General features: G+C 43.6%; 1 protein-coding gene across 3 annotated transcripts in view; it reads left to right on the forward strand.

Moving 5' to 3' along the window:
- Positions 1 to 24,749, forward strand: part of grin2ba (glutamate receptor, ionotropic, N-methyl D-aspartate 2B, genome duplicate a) — a 159,244-nt gene extending 134,495 nt beyond the window's left edge. For all 3 annotated transcript variants that reach the window (XM_074655518.1, XM_074655516.1, XM_074655517.1), the window contains 5 exons: positions 1,456 to 1,685; positions 1,820 to 1,980; positions 4,332 to 4,519; positions 11,347 to 11,585; positions 17,614 to 24,749. In XM_074655518.1, the coding sequence (XP_074511619.1) occupies positions 1,456 to 1,685; positions 1,820 to 1,980; positions 4,332 to 4,519; positions 11,347 to 11,585; positions 17,614 to 19,923 (3,128 nt within the window). In that variant the 3' untranslated portion in view covers positions 19,924 to 24,749. The remainder of the gene's footprint in view (positions 1 to 1,455; positions 1,686 to 1,819; positions 1,981 to 4,331; positions 4,520 to 11,346; positions 11,586 to 17,613) is intronic.
- The last annotated feature ends 1,620 nt before the right edge of the window (positions 24,750 to 26,369 follow it).

The raw sequence follows: 26,369 nt of genomic DNA on the forward strand, positions 1-26,369 counted from the left end.
CTCTTCAGGGATGCATCCGTGAAGAGAACACTTCTGCGGAGCGTCAGACGCCATCAAAGATGAGCTTTTTAACCACTCAAGTCGGTTACGATTCAGAACTGCAGTCAGGCAAAGACCCTGCTGAAGACGACGAGCATGCAGTTGAGCTTCACTGGAGGCTAAATTATGAATCCCGCTATAGTAAAGGCATGGCCCGCCCTCCCCTGCCTCTGATTGGCTAGTACTCACTGCCTTCATTAGTTGGATTGGTTATGTTTAGGCATGAGGCGTGAGATTGTTTAGGGTTAGGGTAAGAATACGATGATAAGCCAATCAGAGGCAGAGTAGGGCGGGCCATGCCTTCGCTATAGTAGGATTTGTAATATTGATTCCCTGAGACGGTTTCTGACAGTTTGTGCAGAAATTCTTTGGCTGTGCAAATCAACTGTTGCATCAGCTGTCCCGCTGGAAAAAGTCTTGGACCTTTAATTTCAACTTGTGAAAAATGGGAGCAAAAAAACAAAAGTGTTGCGTATATATTTTTTGGTCAGTGCATATACAGTAGCTGATGTAACTGACATAAAATAAGAGTCTACAATCATGCTAGCATCTCTGTGAGGCTTTACTAAATGCTAAATGCTAATGCTAACATGGCAACATGCTCACAAAGACGCTAAAATGATGATGTTTAGCAGGTTTAATGGTTATAATGTTCATCAGCTTAGTTTAGCTTGTTAGCATGTTAGCTATCTTTTGCTAATTAGCACTGAACACAAAAAACAGCTGAGGCTGATGGGAATGTCATTAGTTTTGCAGGATATTTGGTCATAAATCAAAGTATTGGACAAATTGAAGATTTGACCTGATTATGCTGCTATATGAAAAGCTGAGTGATCACCAAAGTTATTACAATTCCTCCTGAGGGGGACATGGATGTCTGTACCAAATTTCATGCCAGTTCATTCAATAGTTTTGGACTGGTGCAGGAGTTAATAAGACATTAAAGAGGACCCTATTGTGCTTTTGTGCTTTTTCCCCTTTCCTTTAGTGTGTTATATCGTTTTTTGTGCATGTAAAAGGTCTGCAGAGTTACAAAGCCCAAAGTCCACACCAAACGGAGTTAGTCTCCCCCACAGAAACACTGTTCCTGAACTGCCCGAAATGCCTTGTTTGAAGTCCCGCCTTTTCTTCTGTAACGTAGTGATGTCACCAAGTAACACATTTGCATAACACTTGCCAGTTTGGCATACCCTCAAATAAAGCTAGTTAGAGTTTTAGTAGTTAGTAGTTTTTTGACAAGATGCACATGAAAATAAGCGTATTAGGTCCTCTTTAAAGTTTCATTCAACTAAACAAAATCCTCACTCAGCTGGAGACCCACCAGTAAAAGCAGACCAACTGTGTGTCCCACGCACTGGTGTAGAAACAAAAGCTGATCTGTCCCGTATACTTTAAGCATGGCTGTGTTTCTTTCAGAACCTCACGGTCCGTCCTTCACCATCGGTAAGGCCATCTGGCTGCTGTGGGGTCTGGTCTTTAACAACTCCGTGCCGGTGCAGAACCCCAAAGGCACCACCAGTAAGATCATGGTGTCAGTGTGGGCCTTCTTCGCTGTCATCTTCCTGGCCTCCTACACTGCCAACCTGGCTGCTTTCATGATCCAGGAGGAGTATGTGGACCAGGTAACTGGTCTCTCAGACAAAAAGGTAAGAAGGAAGCTTTCTGTTTGATGCTGTTTGATGCCACCTTTGTTTTCTTTTTCCTCACCTGTACCTTTTAATTGAATTGAGTTGATGCTTTACACGCCTCTCTCTCTCCACGCTCCGTCTTCCATGTTTAGTTCCAGAGTCCCAACGACTTCTCGCCTCCGTTTCGGTTCGGCACCGTCCCAAACGGGAGCACGGAGAGAAACATCAGGAACAACTATCCAGAAATGCACGGCTACATGACGAAGTTCCATCAGAAAAACGTCAACGAAGCTCTTGGGAGTCTCAAGGCTGGGTGAGAAACTGCACACTGAAGTGGTTCATTTAGTTTCACCGTAAAACCAAAGCTGCAAAAAGACTTCCGTATTAAAATGAATTTGAAGGATCACATTTATGATTTAAACGTAAGTCCCTATTTGACAAAATGGTCTAATCTGTGTAACAGCAGCAACATAAAGTTTACTGGGAGTCGGGCGGTCCGGGATCAGACAAGCGCTGTTGTTTTACCTAGCATGGCAGCTGGATTCTTGCGATGTCACAAGATCATGCGAGAATCTCAGGATCACATATCACACGAAAATCCATCTTGTTAGGCTTCAAGTAATGCATTTGTGTCCGGCAAGCCAGAACACGGACCATCCGTGATGAGCTACCTGCAGCTACAGACGTGGCTTAGGTGTGCGACGGAGAGGCGACTGTTTGATCTAAACAACAATGGCAGCTCCTAAAGAGGTCAACGTAGATGCTGCAATAGCATCGGTTGTATCAGAACAGGAGAGTGCTTCTTCATTTAAAGAATAGCAAAGAACGACACTGAAGACTTTTCTCGATGGAAAAGATGTTTTCGCTCTTCTCCCGAGCGAGAGAGTTTGATTGACAGATGGTTCATCAAAATCACCTGCCAAGTATTTTTGAAAGTGTCTGCCCTTCTCCAAACAGTTTCCACTGATGGCTTCTCAGATGGGTTTTTTTGTAGCAAACCATCTGGCCGTTCAGGTTAGCTGGGGTTTGTGCTAGATGAATCTAAGTTGCTGTAGCCGCTAACTGAAGGTCCGTCTCCGGCTGCTCTCCTCCCAGCAAAGTAGTTTCCTAGCGGCAGGGTGGACGAAACAAAAATATGAGTGTTTTTTTTTTTCTTTCTGCCTCTTTGGATTAAATCCAATCAAAACGTACACGGACCCTGGATAAATCAGCTGACGCTATCCACTCAAGACAGTATTTTGCTACGTTAGCTCCATACCGTTGGCAATGTAGGGGCGCTGAAGAGATGCAAGGCACTCAGGACCACCCATAAACGTCACATCCTTTAGATTTTCCTGGAAAGAAACTTCCTGAGTCCTTTACATAGAAATCAGTCCACAGGCTGTTCTAGGCAACCGAGAAAGTCAAGGAAGGTCTCAGTTTTTGCGTTACGTTACAATTAGGGCTGTCAATCGATTCATATATTTAATCGCAGTGAATTGCATGATTGTCCATAGTTAATCACGATTAATTGCAAATTAATCACACATTTTTTATCCATTCAAAATGTACCTTAAAGGGAGATTTGTCAAGTATTTAATACTCTTATCAACATGAGAGTGGGTAAATATGCTTGCCTTATGCAAATGTATGTATATACGTATTACTGTAAATCAATTAACAACACAAAACAATGACAAATATTGTCCAGAAACCCTCACAGGTACTGCATTGAGCATAAAAAATATGCTCAAATCATAACATAGTAAACTGCAGCCCAACAGGCAACAACAGCTGTCAGTGTGTCAGTGTGCTGACTTGACTATGACTCGACCCAAAACTGCATGTGATTATCATAAAGTGGGCATGTCTGTAAAGGGGAGACTCGTGGGTACCCATAGAACCCATTTTCATTCACATATCTTGAGGTCAGAGGTCAAGGGACCCCTTTGAAAATCTCAATGCCAAAATTTAGCGTAATTTTGTTATTTAGCCTCCTCCTCCAAGCTAGTATGACGTGGTTAGTACCACTAAATTTTTTTAGGTTTCCTACTTTCATATGATACCAGTATCTTTACTCTAGTTTTAAAAGTGTGCCCGCTACAACCTTAAAATCTTAAGTTGCGTTAATGCGTTAAAGAAATAAGTGGCATTAAAACAAATATGCGTTAACGCGTTATTATTATTATTGTTAATTTTGTTACATTCCCATCACACATATTGGCAATACAAAGCGATTAATACATGTAAATTGTTACATATAGTACCTTTAAGGGGTTGAATTCAGTTTTATTGCAGCAGATTTTTGAAGGGAATCAAAAGCACGACAGAGTTTGAAACAATGATCATTATATCGTAGTCACATATTGTAATAGCAAATGTAAATTGTGGGGGAAATTTAGTCCCTTGTTTTTGTCTTTCCTACTTGTCTGCATGTAAACATATTGTAGATGAATAACTCCAATAATACTTTCACTCCCCCTCTTTCATCAAGTGTGCCTTTTCGCCAGACTGTGTGCCAGCTCCTGTCTTTGGCAAACCAAGTGGAAGTCTATTACACTTATCAGCAGCTTAGTGCTATTTAGCAGGTTAATTGGAATGTTGTAGCTGTGATGTCTGACTCCGAAGTGCTAATTAATTGTAACCTATCTCTCTCTCTTTCTCCCTCTCTCTCTTTTTCATTAGTAAACTAGACGCTTTCATTTACGACGCGGCCGTGCTGAACTACATGGCTGGCAGGGACGAGGGCTGCAAGCTGGTGACCATTGGCAGCGGCTACATCTTCGCCACCACGGGGTACGGCATCGCCATCCAGAAGGAGTCGCTCTGGAAGAGGCACGTGGACCTGGCCATCCTGCAGCTCTTTGGAGACGGTGAGACGACGTGCTGTTTCCGCCGCTGTTTTATTCATAGCTAGTGCACAGTTTAATGCACTCAGCAAGCAGAGACTCTGTCATGCGTACAGCTGTGCTGATGTGATGAGTTGTGTAAATAACAACTCAAAGATGCATGAGTTAGTCATTGAGATAATGCAAGGTATTTTTAGGGAAGGACCAGAACATAACTTCTTATTAACAGCCTTGAAGCAAACGTTAAAGAGGACCTATTATGTTTTTGTGCTTTTTCCTTTAGTGTGTTAAATTGTTTTTTGTTTTTTGTGCATGTAAAAGGTCTGCAAAGTTACAAAGCCCAAAGTCCAAGCCAAAGGGAGTTCCTCTCCTCCACAGAAACACTGCTCCTGAACTCCCTGAAACGCCTTGATTGAAGTCCCGCCTTTTCTTCCGTAACGTGGTGATGTCACCAAGTAACACATTTGCATAATACCTTCCTAAAGACTATTTGGCACGCCCTCAAACAAAGCCAGTTAGAGCGGAGCTGGAGCGGAGTCTGAAGAGTTTGGCCAAATACAACAGAGTGGGCCAGCTGACCAATCAGAGCAGACTGGGCTTTTCAGCATACAAAGGGTGAAAAGAAGTGCTGCAGCACAGCCGTACTAGGAAAATAAAGCGTTTTTGAACAATAGAGCATGTAAACATGTTCTTGTAGAAACTCAAAATACGAGCATGCACCTGAAAATGAGCATAATAGATCCTCTTTAAAGGATAAATCTGGTTTATTTCAAATGTGGTCCTACTTTATTGGCTTTGGCTGTTTCATTTGGTTTCGGTTATAATAATATTGTACTCCACAAGTTACATGGCAAAAACATGGTAGCATCGCTGAAGCAAAGTCTGATGGGGTAAGAAACCCAGTCGTACAAGTAAATGTACGACTGGGTTTGAACACAAGGATGATCTAAACCACTTTATTTGCAGGCAAAACTGAAAGTGAATGCACCTGAAATATTGGGAATAATCCCTCACTGCACAGTAAGGCAGCATGTGTGCACAGCTACAGTAAGAGCTGTCTATTGCTTAGGTTAAAGTTGTAGCAGGAAGATGGTATATAAACTGTGATAGATGTTTACAACAAACAGTTTTGGTCAGAATTTCACCAAAAGCCTTCATCATTTCCTCCAAACAATTTAAGATGTCGCCAATTCCCAGATCTCAGCAATTAAAGCTGCAGTCGGTAACTTTAAAGTTATTCTTATAAAACGGTCATTATATCCTGATAGTAGTGCATGAGACAGATAATCTGAAAAAATCAGGTTCCTCTGTGTCCTCATAATGGCATTTGCAAGATTTCAAAGTGCTCGAAGGAAAACAACCAATCAGAGCCGAGCAGTCTCTACAGCAGCTGTAGATCAAGATTCTGTTACTGTAATGCCTATTTCTCTCCTCAAATGTTTTCAGAAACATATATTAGTATACTGTTTAGCTGTAAAATTAGAAAGTTTGTGACCCGGCTGGTGGGCGGTGCTTGGTTTTGGCTCGACTGTTTTCAACATGGCTGCCAGGTCACAAACTTTCTCATTTTACAAATGAACACTAAAATATGTTTCTGAAAACATTTGAGGAGAGAAATAGGCACTACAGTAACAGAATATTGATTCATATTTGATCATTGCTGCCTAGTTTAGCGGTGATTGACAGCTGCTTTAGTTAATGCTCTGCTCTGATTGGTTGTTTTTGTTCTGGCAGGGGGAAATCTCGCAAATGCCATTAGGAGCACTAGGAGGAGGCAGAGGAACATGTTTTTTTTCACAGATTATCTGTCTCATGCCCTGCAACTTCAAGTCAGGATATTGTGACAGTTTTATAAAAATAACTTTTTATCAACTGCAGCTTTAACTTTGTGAGTACAATGTTATAATAACCAGTAGAAACGATGGCCAAACCTAAAGAAATAAGATCCAAGTTGTAATAAACCTGAGCTAATCATGTCTCAGGCTGTGCTGTAGGGACAAATAACAGTGGCTAAGTTTACTTCTCATGTGTATTTGTGTAAAATGCAATATCTTCCAGAAAGAAACTGAGGCAAAGGTGGGCTTCTCAGACAGTAACATTTAAATAGAGGAGCAGAGAGGGAAGAAAATCATAGTTCTTCCAAGTAATTTCTGTGTCTACGACCACAATTGTGGTGATTAATTGGCTCCGCAAGTCAAATGTACATATAATTCCACTCTCATATACTGTATATGAAGAACAGACAGAAAAGGTAAGACAGCGCTGCTAGGAATATAACATGAGATTTAGCTCCACCGTGGGGGCCCCTCTGCTTTATGATCCCGCTTGCCTTTTATGGGAGACTGTCCAAGCTCTCCAGGGCTTGTTCTTTTTGAAACACTTCATTCCTGTCAGCTCAAGCCGGAGTATTAATGAGTCGCAGAACGAGCAGGGAATGAAATAAAACGTGTTCAAAATGTCCACTCCTACATGCTTTATGGTTTTCAAGCAAAAACTCTTCATCATAAACAAGTCAAAGTGTCTCTGCTGCTTGCCCGGTTTATCGACTTTAACAGACTAATTTCACAATGTCCCGTGTTGATGTACAGCTCAATGCAGAACGGGGAATGTAATGGAAGTTTGGTGTGTGTGTGTGTGTGAGTGTGTGTGTGTTGTTGCTAGTTTATTTGGGCACGGTCCAGCGTGTTGTGAGCATCCTGAACCAAGGGCCCTCCGGGGCCTACTATAGTGCGTCCCAGTTAGGGGTGCCAGCATAGCTCCTGGTGTATTTCAACACCGTGTGTGCGCGGGTTTGTGTGTGAGTGTGTGTGCGAGCGTGCGCATGTGAATATGGGTCAGGCCTCTGAAAATGAGAGGGCCTATGTGTGTAAGCGAGAGTGTGTGTGTGTGTGTGTTAGAGAGATAAAGAGAGAGCGGTGTAGAGCTTCTGACTATTTATGACACAGGTTTATTTTTATCAACCTAAATACAAAGTGTTGTGTGTGTGTGTGTGCGTGTGTGTATTGTTTCTGACTTATTGATTATACCTTTTTTTTAACGTGTTTGTAAGACTAGTTTGTGTGTTTTTCTATGAGCACATGTGTGTGTTTGAATGTGGGTCGGCTCGCAGTAACACCCCCCCTGTGCGACTGCATTCATACAGGAACCAAGCGTCCCCGTCTAGCCCCTCTCAGGATTTCAATGTCACTTTGCCACGCCTCGCCATCCACTCCCCTCCTGGTGGCCTAGAAAGTGATCAGACTCACGTGGAGAGCCCGGTGGCCTGGTACGAGGGCTGGAAGAGAGTCTGGGTAGTCTGACGCAGGCCTGAGCAAAAAAAAAAAATGTGATTTTTTGATTGGTTGTTGGATGAAAAGTTTTGGAGTCGTTTGCAGGACGTGTTGAGTTAAATGACCTTTCACCCTTGAAACCAATGACAGACCTGTTGCATCATTTCAGAGATAACAGGCATCAATGAAATGAATGAAAGGTTTCTTCAGTTCTAAAATGTTCTCTCTTTTTTAATCTGGCTTTTGACTAAAAGTAGAAGTGACTAAAGACTGGTCCACGCTAAAAGATTTTTGAAATCTTAACAGATATTGAAAATGTGAGAGACCCAACACATAACATCATGTTATGATCAATTTAACAGTTTTGTTCCTATAGTATCAGGTGACCAACAATTTGGCCAAAACAGCACAACACACACTCACAGATTCCATTCATGACCAACAAGAATCCCGACTCTCGAAACAGGAAATCTCGCAAAAGCTTTCCCGATCAAACGTGACTTTAGTGTAAACAAACATGGCGGACGACGGGCGGGAAGAATTAGCGATGTTAGTTTTTATTTTGTACTGAAAATTCATGCAGGATGGATGGATGAAGTCATTGAGACACGTTACATAAACACTCGTGTTGTTGCCACAGATCAACAAGTTGGTCCTCCATTTCTGAGTCCATCTTATTACTACTTTGCATTTTGCATTAGCCGCGGCCGCCGTGATGGCAGTTGTACTTCCTTCCTCAGTCAGCTTGGTTCTCAATTGGATATCGTTCTTTCCCACGTGACTGCGTCATCGACTGTCTGTGTTCTCCGTACACAACAGGATATCCGATGTTAAATATTGAACATGTTTAATATTTGTGATTTGAAATCGATGCGGCCAGGATGGACTTCAGAGCCGATCGGGGGATGTAAAAAACACTCTTAACATAGGCCTACCTCACACCACAGGAATATCTGGAAAGATAATCTTTAGAACCATCAAAAAATCACGGCTTTGCTGACGATTGTCGGGACTCGGGAGGGAGGAATCGTCCCAAAATCGGCTTGATTCTCTTGTAGTGTGTGCCCGGCATAAAAGTAAGAAGGGCAAAGAGGACAACAGGCAATAAAGATTATAAGCTGATGGTTTTTATTCAAGTTCTCATTGAACTGACTCTTTCATTTTGTGATTCAAGTCAAATGTCAGCTGAATCATTCTTTCAATTGAATCTTCTACAATGTCCTGACAATGTTATTGTCCACCGAGCAAGGCACCATGAAAGTTAAAGGAATAGTTTTTTTGAAATAGGTTTATTTGTATTCTGGGGGAGAATTAGATAAGAGGATTGAAACCACTCCCATGTCTGTATAGTAAATAACCTATGAGGCTACTAAGCTTAGCTTAGCATAAAGAAATAGTTTGCACACAACCCCCCATAAAAAATAGTGAATTTTTGTTTTTACACTTAGGTTTTAGTATAAACGAGATATAACATGTTAATTAGTGAATTTAGAGGTGCTGGTACAGAAGGCATGTTTTGTTAGCCGTGCTAGCTGTTTCCAGTCATTATGATAAGCTAAGCTAACTGGCTGTTAGCTTTAGCTAGAAATACAAATAAGTGTATGTCCCAAAGTTTTGAACTATTATTTTTAGGTTACAAAGTAAACGTTATAAACAAAATAAAGGTTAAATGCCTCCACTCCACAATCTTAAACTTAACACTGAAAAGTCAACTTGCCGAGACCTCAGACTTGCCTGAGATAAATGCATAAAACATCCCAAAACAACTGTTTCCTACTGTAGGTCAAGAATAAACGTTCATGTTTAATCACTGTGTCTTATTTTTGTTATAATAGGCCTTTTTTACGGAGGACATTTTGAGATATAACAGTAGAGAAAGCACAGGTGTAAAAAATACAGTTAACGCTGTTTCATGGTGGGAGAACTGAGTCATCGTTAGTGTTATTAGTTACACCTGAGCTTTTCCGACTATGACAAAACAACATGTCTGCTGTGAAAAAGGCCTATTGGCATGGCAATATAGTTGAGACTATGTTTTTGTATGTATTAAAACGTAATTTCAGGTATTTGTGGGCATGTACTTTTGACTGATGAAACACATTCATCAGTCAAAAGTAATTCTCTGGAAGAACTCATAGTTTAATAGTCCACCTGCCGACCTTAATGATCACAGCTGAGATAGATTTGAGTTGGAAACTCTGAGTGGAGTGGAGCCATAATGCATTTACTCTTTTATTAAAGGTCACTTTTTACAGAGTTGGACCTTCCTAGCGGTCTAGAGCACACAGTATATAACGGTGATGACCTGGATTTGAATCCAGTCAGGGACAATTGTTGCTTCCCCTCACCATGTTTATGTTTTACTTTCCACTGTCACATGTCTAAGTATTTTTTGGGGCATTTTCCAAGTTGTCACTACAGACGAATGTTCCCGTTTTCTAGAAAAGATTTTGCTATTTAAAAACAGATTAGGGTTGTCAATGCCATCATTAAGGCTGTCAGTGTGCTGACTTGACTATGATATTGGAGACACATATCTTGAGGTCAAGGGATCCCTTTGAGAATGGCCATGCCAAAATTTAGCTTAAGTTTGGAGCGTTAGTTATCTTCCTTTGTGACAAGCTAGTATGACATGGTTGGTATCAATGGATTCCTTAGGTTTTTTACTTTCATATGATGCCATTACCTTGGCGTGCGTGGCGTGCGTGCGTGGCGTGCGTGCGTGCGTGCGTGCGTGCGTGCGTGCGTGCGGTGCCTCTCCCTGAGTTTGTATGCTGCGGAGCTTCTTGTTGCTGCTCAGAGGCCAGCCAGTGCTCCGGTGCAACAGTCGCGCTGACGTGCGGCGACAACGGCTGAATGTATGATTAATTAAGCGACGCCTGTCCTGCCACAGTCAGCTTTGATAGAGAACAGCTCGTGATGAAACAGAAGGTGACCCACAAAAGACACCAGAAGCTCAGGGACCGGCATCAGACGCACAGACACACACACACACACACATTTTGTGCACACGCATTGCATACATATGCAAACAATTTTTTTTACAGTTTGCACAGATGGATGCATGTTTCCACATAGATCGAGAGAGAGACACACAGTTATTTTGCAGGAAAGAGTGCAGAAAAAGATCAATGTAATTAACATGTGACCAATGGCGTGTGTGTTACTCTTTTCCTGTCTGCAATGAAGCTTACTGCGAAACTCAAGGCTGCATTTCACTTCTAACTCCCCTGACCCCCCCCCCTCTTCCCAACGTCTGCCCGCCATCTTCCCTCCTCTCTTCTTCTGTTGCATCATCTCTCCATCCCTCGTGTCCTCCAATACCCATCCTGTTATTACATCATATCCCTCCTCTCTCCTTTATATTTTACATTCTTTCCCACTTTTTTCACACTCCGTTCTTTATTTCAATTCCCGTACGAATCATAAAACCACTTCTCCGCATGTCGTCATCGTGCCCCTTTCCTCTTGTCTCGTCCGCATATCTCCCTCGTTCCTTCTTGTTGTCGCTCCATCAACTCTTTATCAACCATCCTTCCTTCCCTCCTTCCTTTCCCCTCTTCTGCTTCATCCTCCATCCAGGTGAGATGGAGGAGCTGGAGTCCCTATGGCTGACGGGAATCTGCCACCACGAGAAGAACGAGGTGATGTCCAGCCAGCTGGACGTGGACAACATGGCCGGCGTCTTCTACATGCTCGGCGCCGCCATGGCTCTGTCGCTCATCACCTTCATCTGCGAGCACTGGTTCTACTGGCAGCTGCGCTTCTGCTTCATGGGCACCTGCTCCGGCCAGCCCGGCTTCGTCTTCTCCATCAGCAGGGTGAGAAAGGGAGCTGATGCATTTCACATCCATGCTTGTGTTTTCAAGCATCAAATCAAGCATAAGCCCAGTACTATCACACTTAACTATCTGGCTCATTTTCCAAATTTTGCTGATGTAAAATGGTGGCTTCAACGCAGCAATAGCTCCAAAAGTCACTAAATCGAGAAAGAAAATTGCTAAGTCGGTAACACTGACTCCCTCCTAAGCCACTCCCCCAAACTTATCATTTTGAACATAAACAACAAACATGGCTATTGTTAATACTCGATACGCCCCCAGTTTGGAGAAGCAGACAGGAGTAACCGCACTGGACCAAAGCAATGTACTGCTGTGGACGAGGGCAGCAGCAAAACCTATTGTAGGTACCTAAAAGAAAGGCCCACCTAAAAAAAATCTACATCAGTTTAAGTGTACACTATATTTAGAATATTTTCCCAGTTAACCTTGCCGTCAGACAGCCCTTTCTGACGGGGACCTGAAGCCGTTGTATCCACCTATGCTCCAGGCAACGGTAAACCAACAACCCCCGTGTTCTGCGAGGTAAAATTACTGTTTTTGTCTGGTTGCTTTGGCAATTACGACTTCAGTTCCTCGTCAGAAACATAGACTGTATAGCTGTCTCATGGCAAGGTAAGCCAGCAAAAATATTCTAAAGATAGCGTACACTTAAACTGATATTGATTTTTTTTAGGTGGCTAAAATATGTTTTGCTGCCGGCCCCGTCCACAGCAGTACATTGCTTTGCTTCCGTGCGGTAACTCCCGTCTGTTTCTCCAAGCTTGGGCATGCCGACCGTCATCTACTGTAGGTAATACACTGACTATGGATAAGAACCTCAAATAACCCCACTTCAAAACACCTGAACTATCCCTTTAAGTATATGTGGGGTTGTTTGAGTTAGTTTTCTCAGTTGGGATGAAAGACGGGGGAACGAAGGGGGGGTAAATGTGACAGAAGGAGGTCAGGATGTAGAGAGAGGTATGAGGAATTAAAGGATAAATAAAGAGACTGATATTGAAGAGTCAAGGAGAAACAGTAGCATGATGTGGCAGCCAAAGTCAACGACTAGCAACAACACTTTCTCACCAGAATAGGTTATATTTCTCCAGTTTACCACTGCGTCACCGACTCCTCCTTGTCTGTAAAGTGACCTTCATCACTTGTTCATTCAGCCCTTCATCATCAGCATTACTGTCTGTAATGTCTCTGCCTTATCCTTCCAGGCTTTAGAGATGTTAAAATTGTAAAAATGAGCATGTAACCAAACCAAACTCTCACTTCCAAACGGAAATTGAAGCTTTTTTCCCTTTTTGTTTCGAGCGGTGAGGCCGCTCTAACGTCCGCGGGGTAAATATTTACAAAATGTTGAGCCAAAATCAATATTTCACTCAACAAAAATCAGCCACGGAACCGGAGAGGGTAGATTACTGGATCCCAGGAGACCAAAGTCACCCCCGAGGTATTTGATTTGCATTCCAATTGTTTTGACATGGCTTCGGTGTAATTCACTGTGTGCCTCTGAAGGTGAACCGCTGCAGGCTGAACCACGTGGCTAATTTACAGCACAGACTCACACACTGCTGCCCCCCCCCCTCCACACACACACCCCACATTCGATATGCTGCTGTGGTGCCGGGGCTGCTTGTGCCAAGAAAGCAAGGCTACGGAGAAAAAAAAAAAGCCCCAACATAACATGTTCCCCTCTCTGCTCTAATATTACGCTCCAGTGCCCAACTTTGATTATTTTGTATGGTGTTAATTTAACGTCTTGTTTACGGCCGCGTGTGCGTGTCGGCGTCTGTTTGTGCAGAAGGAGCATGAAATATCAGTCGCTAAAAATGTCAGTTGACTTCTCATTTCCAACGACAGGCAGCTTGGTGTTGTTGTTTTTTTATTATTACATCATTATAATTTGTATGGGGACTGGCTCTGAAAGCAATTACGCTTTATGTTAACATCCAGCGATTGCTCTCATTTACAGAAATTACCTCTGTCTTTGCTACAATGTGACAACACAAATGAACGCCGAGTGTCCACAAATACAGCCAAATGATTCAGTATGTTAAAATATTCATCGAGAGGGTTCATTTGCATACGTAGCGGCGAGCTCGGGCATCGTGACACAAACAACAGTGGAAATTACAGTTTATTATCTTTCCACAATCCTCGGCCATTGTCTCCTTCTCATTTACTCAAGTGTTTTCTCTCCAGCCTTGGCCGTTTCTTCACCCCCCCCCCCCCTCCCTCTTACTCTGCCACTCATTGATTCCGCTTTTTTAATTTCACAGCATAATCCAATAAACTTTATTGTTATTGCGGCAATTAACATTTAAGCTCGTCAGTGTAAAAAATGAGACATCTGTCACGGTCGGCGTGAGTCACGTGGCCGCGGTCATGGCTTCATGGTCGGTTAGCGTTCCCTCCCGGCGAGGCGGCGTTGCGAGCGCCTCTCCCCCGGCTACCTGCTCCTCCGGGTCCCACCTGCAACGCTGAAACAAATTAATTATATCGATTTAAAAAGCCTCTAATGACTTTAGAACAGTAAATGTGTTAGAGGTTTAATCACTTGGGTTGGTTCATTTGCATTTAGCACCATATACTTCCACCAAACACAAAGCAGCGTTAAATTAAGAGCTGCAGCATGTACAATAGGCCCTCTACACTATATGCAATCATACATAGGAGGGCAGCTAGTTCTCTGTTGATTTCCTGCCTCTCTGTACCAGTGTAATCACTTATAGATTTTACTGTGATCCCCTGGTGGATTGAAAATTCTTAGGAGCCCTCAGGCCACAGTTATTGCTATTCACACATGCTGCCCAAATAATCAGCTACTGCAGCGCTGGGCCGGCAGCAATCTGCCAACTGTTACATTATGTGGGCATGTGGAGTGGACCAAATCTGCTGTTGAATACGAAGCAGCAATCACTTTGTTAAACGTCCAAGAGTCGATGCACTATAATATTAACTTATTGTTCCGTCGTGGTTGTTGCTTATTTGTGCGTGTGCCTAAAAAGAAGAAAAAAAAGCTTAAAAACCACACACATCCGGAGCTCGCTCTCAAACGTCATCGCCGTCATAGACGTCACGGGAGGGAAGACGTGACAGATTTGGCAGCAGGTGGGGGTGTAATCAAGACAATGAAAGAAGAAAAACAAAAGATATGAAGCAATGACAAATTGTATAAACAGGCAGATGGAAAAAAGAAACACAGATGAGGCGGAGAAGGACCAGATAAACATTGAAAGATGGCTCTAAGTGGGGAAAAAACAAAAACTGAAATATCACGCAGGTGGGTGTATACATTTGTCCTCCACTTCAAGATCCAAATACCTTATCTCTGAAATATGAGTCCTTTTGTATTTATGTTACCACTCTTGGTTTTAGCCATTGTTAAGCTTTACATACTGTTAACAGACTTTGAAACTGAGAGAAGTTATAACAAGGGCTGTCAAAGTTAACGTGATAATCTGAAAACCTGTTAAAGCTGAAGTAGGCGAGATTGGAGCAAATATGATTTTAAAAAGTTATTTTTATAAAACGGTCGCTATATCGTGACAATAGTACATGAGACAGGTAACCTGAAAAAAATCATGTGCCTCTGTGTCCTCCGTTGTCCTCTGGTGCTCTTAACGTCATCTGCAAGATTTCCCAGACCGGAGGATAACAAGCAGTAAGAGCTGATCTGAGGTCTGCTGTCCATGAGAGCCGGCTGTCAATCACTCGCGAACTCCGACCAAACGGTCAAACTAGGCCGCGCTGATCAAATATGAATCAATATTACGTTACGTTAATGCCTCTTTCTCTCCTCAAATGTTTTCAGAATCATCTTGTAGTGCACTGTTTATCTGTTAACTGAGAAAGTTTGTGATGCGGCCGCCATTGTAAAATCTGTTGAAGTAACGCCAAGTTCCGGTCACATGACTGGAGCACAGCCAATGAGGAGGTGCAGAAGTCTAGTTTTCTCTCAGAACACTTGAATTACAATATACTGAAAGGTTATTATGGAATTTTTGCCCAATGATGCCAAAAATATACTGCCTACTGCCACTTTAAGGTACATTTTGAATATATAGAAAAATGTGCAATTAATTTGCGATTAATCTCGATTAACTATGGACTATCATGCGATTAATCCTGATTCAATATTTGAATCGATTGACAGCCCTAGTTATAACCTATAACCTAGAAGTGGAATGAGGGATGAAGGCTTTTTTTGCTGCAATGCAGGCGCTGTCCATGAAGCTAATTAACCAGCAGAAAGGAGCATCTATGGAAAGGAGAGCTGAGGGTCAATGTGTCATATTAGTGGATAAAAGCAGGAGGTTGGGAGGAGTCATAGCTTAACACCAGAGCAGATTTGACAATCAGCTGACCCCTGACCTCTGCAGGGGCGAGCAGAACTGAGGTCAGCTGATCTCTGGTCTTTAACAGCGGTCAAAGCGTCCCTTTATTCCCATAGTCATCTACACACGTCCTGAAAAACTGAGCAAAATCATTGTTTGGAATTGATCCGATCCTTTACCGTCCCCATCTGTCATGCCTGGTTTGCTCTCCTCTGTACATCCATTTTTATCTGAATATTGTATCGTACATCACTGAATGCAAATGGAGCAGTTTATCTTTCTGTCACCGTAACGCTCAGCCGCCGTCTCCTTGGCTTGGCCTCTGTCGCGCGTTGCGGCGTCGGGCGGTAGTGGAACTGAGGTGTTTAATAACTGCTGGAAGATATTGTTCAGCTGAATTCTAATCACATTGATTAAAGGTATTGACCAGTGGGACCCTGGGGTTTTTTACAGCCCCTTTGCCTTTATCAATCATCCTCTGTGCGGCTACACTATCCTCCCTGAATCTTCATACTGTATGCTCTCTTGCACTGTCTCACTTTACCAGTTGATATACTACATGCTACTGTCTATAAATGACATGTAACATCTGTTTTACTTATTATACACTGTATTTATTGAGCAAGGTATTGACAGCATCAGCAGGAAGAGCTGTACTCACATCCTGTAAGTTATAAGAAGCGGGGCGGTCAGGATGCAGCTGCAGTCTCATGTTTTTGTCAACTTAGAATACAATATTAAAGCTGCAGTCGGTAACTTTGAGCAAATATAATAAAAAGTTATTTTATACAACGGTCACTATATCCTGACAGTAGTGCATGAGAAATGTGAAATTCACAGATTATCTGTCTCATGCACAACTGTCAGGATATAGTGACGGTTTTATAAAATAACTTTTTATTTAGGGCTGTCAATCAATTTAAATATTTATCCATAGTTAATCACGATTAAACACAAAATAATCACACATTTATCTGTTCTAAATGTACCTTAAAGGGAGATTTGCCAAGAATTTAATACTCTTATCAACATGGGAGTGGACCAATACGCTGCTTTATGCAAATGTATGTGTATATTTATTACTGGAAATCAATTAACAACACAAAACAATGACAAATATTATCCAGAAACCCTCACAGGTACTGCATTTAGCTAAAAAAATATGCTCAAATCATAACATAGCAAACTGCAGCCCAATAAGCAAAAACAGCTGTCAGTGTGTCAGTGTGTCAGTGTGCAGACTTCACTATGACTTGCCCCAAACTGCATGTGATTATGTTGGAATGTCTGTAAAGGGGAGACTCGTGGGTACCCATAGAACCCGTTTTCATTCACATATGTTGAGGTCAGAGGTCAAGGGACCCCTCGCCAAAATTGAGCGTAAGTTTTGAGCGTTATTTAGTCTCCTTCAAGCTAGTATGACATAGTTGGTACCAATGGATTCCTTAGGTTTTCTAGTTTCATATGATGCCAGTATCTCCACTCTAGCTTTAAAACTGGGTCCGCTACAACCTCCGAAAGATCGTTTGCCTTAATACGTTAAAGAAATTGGTGGCGTTAAAACAAATTTGCGTAAACACGTTAAAGTTACCAACTGCAGCTTTAATGACTAATGATGGTTAAATTCACCAAATGTCCTCTCTCTAATGCGGCCTCTTGCCTGTGTTTCCCCCTCACAGGGCATCTACAGCTGCATCCACGGGGTGCAGATTGAGGAGAAGAGCAGCTCGGCGTTGAACTCCCCGTCAGCCACCATGAACAACACCCATTCCAACATCATGCGCCTCTTACGCACCGCCAAGAACATGGCCTCCCTGTCCGGGGTGAACGGCTCGCCACACAGCGCCCTGGACTTCATCCGCCGCGAATCCTCCGTTTACGACATCTCCGAACACCGGCGCAGCTTGGCGGGCCACTCGGACTGCAAGCCGCCTTACCCGGAAGACAACATGTTCAGCGACTACATCAGCGAGGTGGAGAGGACATTTGGCAACCTCCACCTGAAGGACAGCAATCTGTACCAGGACCAATACATGCACCACCACGGCTCCACGCTGGGGCTTAGCGGGCCGCCTCCCAACAGGCCCCACAGTTTGGGCAGCGCTAGTTCTCTGGAGGGCGGCATGTTCGACTGTGACAGCCTAGGCGGAGGGGTGGCCCCTATTTTCACCACGCAGCCGTGCTCGGCGCTGACCCACAGGAACATGAGCAAGTTTGACCTGCTGTCCGGACAGACTCCTCCCCCAAACCAGGGCTTCAAGGGAGGCCTGCCGGACCTGTACGGGAAGTTCTCCTTCAAGGGAGGTGCCTCCAGCTCCACATTCATCCCTGGGCACGGCTACTGCGGAGGGAGAGGCGATGACGATGGGAATATACGGTCAGATGTCTCGGACATTTCCACGCACACAGTGACTTATGGAAACCTGGAGGGTAACGCCAAGAAGCGCAAACAATACCGCGATAGCCTGAAAAAGAGGCCGGCCTCTGCCAAGTCCAGACGGGAGCTGGACGAGATCGAGCTGGGCTACAGGAGGAAACCCTACCACATCAGCCACCACCACTACCACGGCCACCGCTCTACCTCCCCGCCGCTTTTACCCTTAGAACGGAAGAGAGGAGGAGGAGGAGGAGGAGGTAGAGGTGGAGGAGGTGGAGGAGGAAACAACGATGGGAACTATCTCTTCAGAGAAAAGGAGAGCGTTAGGGATTTTTATTTGGACCAGTTTCGGCCCAAAGAGGGCGTCCCTCAGTGGGAACATGTGGACCTGACCGACGGACCTGGGAACAGAGATGGAGGAGTGGGGACCTGCACCACCCTGGTTCCGGTGGATGACTTTCTTAAGAGCAAACCCAAAAAGTCTGATTCAAAGAGCGGGGGAGGATCTGGGCTGGCAGGGGGAGAGTGGGAGTGCAGGAACTGTCGGGCCAGCGGGGGAGGAGTGGGCAAGCAGATGTCCATGCATGGAGGAGGAGGCGGCGGCGGGTACGGTGGTGGTATGAGCTGCGGGTCCTCGGCGGGCGGAGGAAACAGCCGCCCCAGCTCTGCGACCTGCATGCGCTGCGAGGGCTGTAAAAAGACAGGAAACCTCTACGACATCAGCGAGGACAACAACCACCTCTTGGAACAGATGGGGGGAGGGAAAGGTGGGGGTGGTATGGGCGCCGGGCCTCCGTCTCAATCTCAGGGCCAGCAGAGGAGGAAGAGTGGAGGATTCGGCAAGCCGCTGAGGCGGCAGCACTCGTATGACGCATTCGTCGACCTTCAGAAAGAGGACTCAGGCGGGATGGGAAGTTTGATGGGGGGCCTGGGAGGTGGTGGAGGGATGGGTGGTCCAGGTATGGGAGGGATGCTGCCCCCACCCAGGAGCGTTAGCCTGAAGGAGAAAGAACGCTACGTGGAGGGCACCAGCCCCTTCGCACACATATTTGAGCGTCACGGGGGCTCGGAGAGAGAAAGGGAAAGAGACAGGGACCCATTGTTCTACGGAGGCGAGGGCCGGAAAAGACCCGGCTCGCCGTTCGGCCTGTTCAGAGGCGGCGAGGGCCTCCACCGCCGCTCCATCGGAGAGAGAGACATGAGAGACAGGGATAGGTCTTTGATGGAAGGAGGAGGTGGGGGAGGGTTCTCTTTATCCAAATCTCTTTACCCCGACAGGGTAAACCAAAACCCCTTTATACCCACCTTCGGCGACGACCAGTGTCTGATGCACGGAGCCAAACAATATTACATGAAAAAGCAACAGCAGCAGCAACAAGTTGCCAAAAACAGCCGAAGTGACTTCAGGAGCCAGATGAGCACGACGTCGTATCTGCCGGCGTCCGCCACGGCCGGGGTGATGTCCAACGTGACGCCCCGGTTCCCGAAAGAGCTCAGCATGGGTGGGATGAACCACCACGGCTCCATGCTGGGGGTCGGCCCCCCGCGTCCCTTCAACGGAAGCAATGGCCATGTGTACGAGAAACTCTCCAGCATCGAGTCTGACGTGTGAGAGCAGAAAATAAAGGGAGTATGGAGGAAGGGAGGAGCGGACGATGGCGAAGGGAGGAGGAGGGGAGGCGTGTAGTGTTAGGAGATCAGGGATGATTTTAAAGACACTGTCCACACACTGCAACCCTGGCCCATATTGGGACAGCACGATGAGGTAGGAGAGGAGAGAGCTGTGAAATAGAAAAATAAGGGGGGGGGGGGGGGGGGGGTCTTGATTTTGCAAAAAACAAATCTGGGTAAAGAAATCAGGACTCCCTGAGGAGGTGTGGGATGTTAACCCGCTCTCAGAAACGGCCAAAGCTACTCTACTTTTATGTCCGAACACAGTCAATCAACGTTGCCCTCAACATCACAAATGCACTCAACTCCTCGTCCATCGTTTCATCCACCAGTGAGGCAGAAGTCGACGCACTCGGTTGTTATCGCAAAGAGGCGACACCTCATCTTCGTTTGATATTGGACGTGTGAGGCTGGTGCGATGCGACGGCTGTCCGAGAGCTCCCGCTGAGGAAAAGACAGCGAGAGCGAACTGCCCATCTGCCCCTGTGTCACCGCGGAAAGGAGACATTGTCACGTTTTTACCAGAGACACAGGAGATGATTTCTCTCTCTGGAAGGAGACAGCCCAGCCTGTCCATCTCCTCTCCGTCTCCTCTCCGTCCCACACTCCTCTTCCTCTCCTGCCCCCCCGCTCCTCCTCCTCATCCCCGACGCCAAAAGAGCTGTTTGCTATGAGAAATACAATCATGAATGATAATAAGATATTCTTATAGAAAAAAAAACAGGGTATAAGAACAACAATAATCTTGATAACATTGTGAATAACAAAGATGTTAGTGCTGATTATGATATCACTAAGTTTTTTCTTGTTTTATGTTCTGTTGGTATAATATTTCACTACTGTTTTTTAAGTATCTGTAGTTGTATCCTGTCTGCGCCGGGTGGCAGCAGGACGGTTGTTCAACCAACAAGCCAGAAAGACTGAGTCCTTAACTCCTTTATTTTTACTGTCTTCTGTAGAATATTTTACTCCATGCTCATACATTTATTTGCTCCTCCTGGAAAAAACAGGATCTGGAAGAGCCGACAGATCCTTATCTGATGTTTCAAGACATTACAAATCAAGTGCACACACACACACACACACACTTAAACACATGCAGATTTTGTCGGTCTGAACTTGTGTTAACTGTGAACGACGCGTTCCGTCCGAATCTGAAGATACTGAGAGGGAGGACGTGCCTTAATGGTCTCCAGTGGATGTGTCCTCCAGGCGGCAACCGGGACGGCGTGCTTTTTCGGCTGTTTCTCTTCACGTTTATGAGCCAAAACTGCGGTGAAAATTTTCCAGCAGGCTTGAGACGCTGCAGCGGGATGGTTTCGACACGAGAGGAGATGTTTTATAACTTCGTAAAAATTGATTTCGAACTATTCAGGAGATAGCGTCTCACTCCACGACACGGCAGCCTTTAGACCACTTCTTTTATTCAGGTTACATGATAACACTCACCGGGCACTCGCTTTTTTCTCTTTTTTTTTCGGCCTCTCTCGCCAGTATCTCGTTGAAGGCGTTATACTTTATGCTAAGCGGCCCGAGAGGCGCAACACAGAAAGCTTTGTTTGTACATTGTGTATGATTTAATATATGCACTTTTGTTTATGTCGGCAACAAAAATGTGTAGGAGAAAGTGTCGTCGCCCCGTGATAATGGCGGAGGATGTTTAATTGAGAGAGGCGGCGGCGTCCGGAAGGCGGCCAACTTGCGAAAGCTTTTCACTTTTGACTGTAGCTGAATGTAGATAGTCTTTTTTCAGCTGGAGAGGTTTTATTGCACAGGACCTTTTTACTCAGTGTAGGCACTCAGTAGACATGCCTTATCATCCCATCATCACCCCCCCCCCCCAACCACACTCCCGGAGCTGTCTGATGATGACTCATCATATTACTGTACAGAATAAAGAAGCCTCTATTAGTTATTTAAAGGTTTGATGTTCGATAAGCTGGCGGTGTCAGAAGTTCAAGGGCTGCGGTGAGATTGCGCAGGAGTGCTGGCCTGAGATTGGAGCTGCTGGAGTGTGTAGAATGTGATCTTTGTCATCGCGGACTTCTATCTTATACCCGAATCTAAACGCACCAGTGGTAATAGGTTGCCGTGTGTGTGCGTGTGTGCGTGTGTGTGTGTGTGTGTGTGCGCGTGTGTGTGTGTGTGTGTGTGGAGGGAAGCAAATCTGAATGATAACAGCTGGTTTTTTTTTTCCCTCACTTACCTGCTGATATTCATAAGTTCAGCCGCCTCTCCTCCCCTTATCGCTCCACCGATAACACCGTCAACGTGAGACTGATCGAGTTAGCCTTAAATCAAACAGATCCATACCCCCCCCTCCCTCCCACCCACCCACACCCCCCACCGACATGACTCTCCTAATAAACCGATTGGGATCTCTGGAATTTTTATACGCACACATTTTTGAAAGTTCAGGTCAAACCATTATCAGCGAGACGGCATAAGAAGTTCGAACAGGAAAACGACGAGGAAATAAGAACGAGCGGTAGAGCGACTCCGGAGCGGGCATCAATCAGCGTCAGCATTTGTACGTTCAATCTTTTCCTTGTAAATAAATCTATTTAAAAAGAAAAACTCTTTTCACTTTGTACAGTAAAAACAGACAGACAGGATGTAACTTTCAATATGTTTTACAGCGATTTAAGAAATAAACAAAACGACAATAAAAACTCATAAAAACAAACAAAAGACAAAAATATGCAAAATATAGTTAAGACACAAATATTACTAATCATAAGTGATATAATTGAACCTCTTTTTTCTTTGAATCTCATGTTTACTTAATTACGATAGTTTTACCGATCAGTATACTGATTATGTTAAGACTTTTTTTTCATATTTTCACTAAAGTGTTGGAGGATAATTTACTGTAGGTGTAGACGTTTGGTGATTTAAAAGGGGAAAAGTTTAGTTTTAGGAGTCTTTGCTAAGTTTCCCTTGAATTGTGTTAGATTCTCTCTTTTTAAGGTAAGCTCTTCTTCATGCTTTTTTGAGATCAATTAACTACACATTTATGGGATACAATATTAAGTGTATACATAGATGATATTTGCATATAGAGGCAGTATATTGTGATCCTTCATTTTTAAAGCAGCGGTCCTTGTTAAAAACTTACAAGATATTTTGTGTTTTTTGTTGCCCGTTTTTTTTGTTTGTTTTTTTGCCCGGGTTCTTAACGGTGATTGCACACAGAATTTAGAGCCATCGTCGGCCCGGCCTATCCTGTTCCCTCTCTACGTTTGGGATAGACATCACTGTGGTAACGAATATACACACACACACATATATATAAACACACACAAATGCGAGAGCGAGTGTAGTTTCATCTTATTGAGAATCTCATTCGAAGCTGAAATGCATTTGTGCAACCCCTTATTAAAAGGTGCAACATTTGTTCTGTCATGTCACATTTAACGTAGAGTTCTGCTTCGGGGGGGAATCAACTGCTATATTTTAGCTCACATATTACTGAACTGTGTTATTTGACAGCTGGAAACACTTAAAAGCTTTGGATTCTAATTTGTATTTGTGCAACTTTGTGCGCTGCTTGTTTCTCGGGGACGAGACGGGAAAATATAATTTTGTGATTTGTTGTGTACGTATGCAATTTTGTCCCCATGCAGTCGGAAATTATTTCCCCCGCTCTTCTTCTTCTGTATGGTACTGATTCCAATAAGTCTCCATAATCTTGGCCCCGGCCCTGAGAGAAGAAATTCATCTCTCTTTCTGTTTTTCTCCTCAACTGCTTTCACGTCTAGAGGGTTGATTGAAAAGTGAAAAATGTATCCGTGTGCACGTAAACTCTGTGAGGTTTGCATATTTTTCACACAAGCCACCACTCCTCATTTGCAATAAACTGGATAACCAAACAGAAAAAAAGCTCTTACTGTACACTGTATGTGCCAATTTATCACTTGTGTTTTCATGCATTGGAAGGGAGCGAGCTAGCACCAGCTTCCAGCTGCTGGTTTGGGAAGTCAAAGTGTACCTGACACTGTGGTAAACATGCTACCATCAGGCCTTTACCACATCCTGCTGCTCGGCTCTGCAGCCAGCGTGTGCATGCCAGGCCGGTGATGCGTGCCGGTGCTGCAGGCCGGGCCGGTGATGCAGGCCGGGCCGGTGATGCAGAGCAAGCACGGCTCACCAGAAGTCCATATTTCCCTCATGGCCGCATCGGTCCCGGGAGTCACTTCTCTGCACACGAGCGTGCCACAACGCATTTTGTTAGGTCGTGTAGAGCGAAAACACTGTGTCACATTTTTACAACACAAGAAATGGCTTTGGAAAGTTAGTGTTGCTGGAACATCCTGAAGGTGGAGGATGTAAATGTCACCTCAGCTGACGTGTGTTTTTCTGTCAGGGATACTGACACATGGGACCAAAATAAGAGCATGACGCGGTCAGCTACAGGGATCGATGTACCGGTTAAACTGACTCGTGAAAATGTATTTTTTTTGTGTGTTTTGGAGGATTTGACATCAATATTTTTAACCTCTTGAGTTGCTAATCACGTTTTTTTTTATCAACAAGTCACATGCAGATAGGAAGAATTATACTGTGATATTTTATGAACGATTTGTTGTGAAGGTCCATGTAATTTAGCTGCTTATAATTTTCCAATTCACTTGTTTACTCATATTTTAAACATGTGTGTACGTGTATTAATATGTATTGATATTGCTTTATATTGATGCATACAACATTTTTCTATTAAATTGTGTACAGTTTTGTTTGTTAATATTGCTATTTTCCATCATTGCTTTACCTGAATGAAAATTACATAAGGGGTTGCTACTAAATGTATTTCACAAGGTGAACACACGTCTTCACTGATTAAATTTACTGTGGGATGACAAAAAATGTAACATATGAATAGTATCAATTGTATACATAATGATATACATAATATTATTCTTGGCCATTCTTTTCTCTTTTTGTGGCCCTTTGAAATAAATCCCCGAAATTTTTACACCAACAGAAAATGACACAAAAACAAATAATTGTACAGGTTGTGTAAATACTGAATATTGGGGGAAACATTTACCTTGTTTTTTTTGTTTTGTTTTTTTTGTATGGAAACGATCAAATATCTCAATAACGAAATTAACCACGTCATGACAAAATTGCAAAAAAAAGCATCATTAAGGTACTTCTAATAAGGATCATACTGATATATAAGTGCTCAAATAAGACTATTCTTTCTCTTTGTACATGATGAACAAAATGAAGTGTTGAGTATTAATAATAAAAAACTAAGTTTCACGTGTTTGGCACTGACTCTTTTTAAGCCTTTTTGTGTTTACCTCTGAATTTTGACACTTGACACAAACTGTTGATTCATTTCACTTTGCTGGTGTATTTATGCACCCAATTTTACTGTTATCAGGCCATTAAATAGGGTTATTGGTCACTATAAGCACCATAGATATGGGTCAGTAGGGGCCTACTACATTACTACGTTGTAAAAGTGAAAGCGAAACTTTAAAGCGGCACATTCTAACACGCAAAATTGCACCTAACATTACGTTTTGAACTAAAAAACAAAAAAGCTTCTTTAGGTTTAGGCAACAAAACTACTACTTCTTTAGGTTTAGGTAACGAAACTACTACTTTAGGTTTAGGCAACAAAAATACTTATGTTTAGGGGAAAACGTTGTGATTTGGCTTAAAATAACTACGTTTCAAAAGTGAAACTAACGCTTGTGAACATAGACAACTGCACGCTGTTGGTTTCACATAGGATGCGAACCCCGGCCTCCTGGGTGAACAACAAACAAAAGGCTCATTTTCCAGGAGGCTGTTCGTGTCCCGTGCGTTACGTTTCACTTTCACTTTACAATCAGCTGTTCATTTGTGTCCTGTGTTCACAACTTCCAGTCACATTTTCCCTGTAAAAACGTAGTAATTTTAAGCCCAACTATGTTGTTTTTTTTCTAAATGTAACTAAGTGGTTTTGTTACCTAATCCTAAACAAGTGTTTTTGTTTAATTCACAACATTAAGCATGTTAACTGCGATCGAAAAGTGACGCAGAGGGGTCTGAGAACATGTTGGGTGCTTCTGCTCCTGTCATAATTACTATGGTCACTAGAGGTCACTGTCGTCTTCTTTTATACCATCTTTCAGTGATCAACCATGGGAATAGATGATAAAACCTACTACTGGGTGTAGTAGGCCCCTATTGACCCACATCTATGGTGCTTATAGCGACTGCTAACGCCTATTTAATAGACTGATAACAGTCTAATCGGCTGCTTTTGTGCATGGCTCTCACGTCCCCCTGCCCACTGTAGTGGACACTCAGACAGTCTGTCTGTCTGGCCCTGTACCTCCTTTCTGAACACACACTTACATTATCTGAAACCCTTCGTTGAGTTCTACT

The sequence above is a fragment of the Sebastes fasciatus genome, chromosome 13 (assembly GCF_043250625.1).
Source record: "Sebastes fasciatus isolate fSebFas1 chromosome 13, fSebFas1.pri, whole genome shotgun sequence".
Classification (NCBI taxonomy): domain Eukaryota; kingdom Metazoa; phylum Chordata; class Actinopteri; order Perciformes; family Sebastidae; genus Sebastes; species Sebastes fasciatus.